Source organism: Carcharodon carcharias, chromosome 13 (assembly GCF_017639515.1).
Source record: "Carcharodon carcharias isolate sCarCar2 chromosome 13, sCarCar2.pri, whole genome shotgun sequence".
Classification (NCBI taxonomy): Eukaryota; Metazoa; Chordata; class Chondrichthyes; order Lamniformes; family Lamnidae; genus Carcharodon; species Carcharodon carcharias.
In genome coordinates this window covers 56,609,366-56,612,666 of record NC_054479.1, presented here as the reverse complement: position 1 = coordinate 56,612,666, position 3,301 = coordinate 56,609,366, and the positions used below count along the sequence as shown (strand labels likewise).

The 3,301-nt window shown below is 42.8% G+C and overlaps 1 protein-coding gene across 1 annotated transcript; it reads left to right on the top strand.

Moving 5' to 3' along the window:
* Nucleotides 1-2,360: 2,360 nt before the first annotated feature.
* LOC121286060 (transcription factor HES-5-like) lies at nt 2,361-3,076 on the top strand. Its single transcript, XM_041203067.1, has 3 exons — nt 2,361-2,438; nt 2,546-2,714; nt 2,826-3,076. The coding sequence occupies exons 1-3, from the start codon at nt 2,361-2,363 to the stop codon at nt 3,074-3,076; spliced, it is 498 nt and encodes a 165-aa protein (XP_041059001.1).
* The last annotated feature ends 225 nt before the right edge of the window (nt 3,077-3,301 follow it).

Below are 3,301 nucleotides of genomic sequence, written 5' to 3'. Positions count from 1 at the left end.
TGAGAGAGCAGCCAGTGGTTCTCTAGCGACTTTCATTTAGTATTTTATACAGTTCTACTATAACCTCGCTGCCCTACGTCCCGGCTAACAAAATAAAGCATCCCATATGCCTTCTTAACCACTTTATCTATCTTTCCTGCTATCTTTAGGGATCTGTGGACAGGCACTGCAGCGTTCCTCTGCGCTTCTCAGTATTCTATTATTTATTGTGCATTCACTTGCCTTCCCCAAATATATTATCCAACACTTCTCCGGATTTGCCATTTTTCTGCTCACCTGACCAGTTGCTGCTTAAAGTTAGTCACCAAGGCAACGGTGGCAGTGGTAGATTGTGAAACGTGCGTAGACGGGTATTATCTGATAGTGTACAGTTAATACGTTTCTCTTTTGAGGCAGTGCATAATGTACACTGAGCCGGCGTAGATTGTCTGAAATACTGATAAATTAAATACAGGAGATGATCGATATTCGCTACTAAATCTGATACAAAATTATTAAAATAGAAGCCATGGGCGAGGCGTGCTCGAGGATTCACATTTTCTTTCCTCAGGCGTCTGTTAATTGTTGCTGTAAGTTTCCCACGTGTCAACCTGAGGGTACAAAGTGTGACGGGTCAATGGTCCAATGCAAAGCACAATACACAAGCTTTACTTCGAACCAGCTGTCCCTGCTTGTGCTTCTGCCACTTACCAAGCTTCTCTGCCTCATTTTCTCTCAATACTGTAATCTGCTAAACATCTGGAAGACAAGTCATTATATGACACACCTGTTATTATTTCAGAAATACGTGATTCCAGAGGGAAAGTCCCACGTTGTGGTTATTATTCAGAATATCTATGTAAAGAGTGTTTTCATAAAAGGATGGTGAGAAAGAACAACTTGTATTTATGTAGCGCCTATCATCACATCACATAAAGCTTATCAACCAATAAGATGCTTCTGAAGTGGAGTCACTGTGGTAATGTAGGAAACACTGGAAGTTAATTTAAGCATAGCAAATTCCCACAAACAGCAAGGTGAAAATAAAAAAAAATCTGCTTTTCGTGATGTTGATTGAGGGATAAATGTTGGCCAAGGCACAAGGGAGAACTCCCTTGCTTTTCTTTGAAATATTGTTATGAAATATCTTGCACCCATCTGAGACTACCAATGGGATCGTGATTTCACCTGAAAGGTGACGCATCCGACAGTGCAGCACTCCCTCAGCACTGCCCTGGACTAGGTTTTTGTGCTCAAGTCTCTGAAACGGAACATGAACCTAGAGCTTCCATCTTAAAGGCGAGAGTGCTACTAACTGAACCACGTCCAACAGGAAGGCTGGCTTACCCCAAACGGGTTCTAATGAAAGATGCTAGAGAAGTGTGTTTGGCGTGGCGGTGGGAGGGAGCAAGGGAGGGAGATGGTGGCGAGTGAGGGACTGTGAAATGGAGATTGTGGCATAGTGGTAATGTCAGTGGCCTCGAAGCCTCGACTATGCTCTGGTGGGACACTGGTTCAAATCCAACCGCAGTTGGTGGAATTCTCTTAACAAATCTGGAATTGTGACCACGAAGCTATCATAGACCGTTGTAAAAACCCACCTGGTTCACTATTAGGGAAGGAAATATACCATCCTTACCGTGTCTGGTCTACATGTGACTCCAGTTCCACGATAGTATGGTTGACTCTGACATGGCCTAACAGCCATTCAGTTTAAGGGCAATTAGAGATGCCAGTGGCACCCACCCAAGGAAAAAAAGTAATTAATTTCTAACTTTGGCGAATATATCGGTTTATTTTCCCGTTTAGTTTACATATCTAGCCTGTAGTATCAATTAGAAGGATATTTTTGAATTGTGCTTGTAAAAATATAAGTAATCCGGTATTTCTCTTGAAGGTAATTTTTCTTTGGTCATAAATTTTGTCTCACGATATTAATTCTGGTACACATCATATTTCAAGTAAGATTAGGTATTTAAATCTGTTTTAAAGCAAGTTATTAAAGCTAGATATCAGGATGATATTTTGCAGTGTATGTGATTCCCTGTCAGGAAACATGAAATCACCTTTCTCAGATTCTCATAATTCGAATCGTGACGAATTGCCCCCGGGTTTGCTCTGTCACACGGACTGTCCAGATGGTCCTCAGAGATTCCCACGCAAAGCAATGTCAAAGCCCATCATTAGTTTGGCATTTACAAGGCAACGATTCGGCTATTGTCCTCCTGAAAGCGTTCGTTGGCCAGAGAGTGTGGGAAACCTCATGAAACACCGACTCACGCTATTTTCATGTAAATTCAGTTGTATAAATAGAGGAGGATTCCCGCCTGCAGTATCTCACCGGACGCAAATCCCTCTTTGGTCTGTTTCAGTTGTCAGGCATGGCTCCGACTAATGCTGCCGACGTTATCAACAGGGAATACACAGAGGATAAATACACAGCCAAACAGAAAAGCAAAGTAAGCGGGAAGACGAGCTAAAAGAAAGCGTTAAAACTGCGAGTTGTTACTTAGGAATTGCAATGTTTACCGTCACATCAAAAAATCTTAATCCGTTTTATTTTCAGATAATGAAGATTACGATAGAGAAAAGGCGCCGAGATCGGATAAACAGCAGCATCAACCAGCTGAAGACTTTACTGGGAAGGGAGTTTCAAACTGAAGAACCGAACATGAAACTGGAGAAGGCGGACATCCTGAAAATGACAGTGAATTACCTGAAGTATCACAACCAGCAGCTCAGAGGTAAGGCACATGCGTCCTGGCAATGGTTTGCTTTACATTGGTTAGGTTTAAAGGCGTTTCTTAAAGCTTGGATTTTCCTCTATTTTGTAGCAAGCTGTCCGACTAACAGCCCAGAGCGCGACTATAATGAAGGATACTCCCGATGTTTGCAGGAGGCTCTGCGCTTTTTCTCTGCCCAAGAAGGCAAGAACGACATTCAGAAGAAACTTGTGACCCGTTTCCAAAGAAGTCAACAACTGTGTCCGGCCAAGGGTCTGTCCTGTTCCGCACCTCTCCCGTACTCTGCTACCTGTCAGAGCAGCTCCGAGCAACCAGCTCAGCCTAACCTCGCAGCACTCTGGAGACCCTGGTAAAGGTTAAAAGACAGTAAGTGTGTGTGAGACTCTTCCTCGTTTGCAGATGATGGTGAAGACGATGTAGGAGAATCATTCTCCAGTGTCAGTAATAACGATTTTGTGATAGAATTGGAACTGTAGTGAGGTTTTCTTCATATTGAAGAAGGTGTATTTCCCTGAATTACGGAGCGCGTCATTTTATAAACATTACCCCGGCTTTATGTTTATCGATAGATTAGCCAG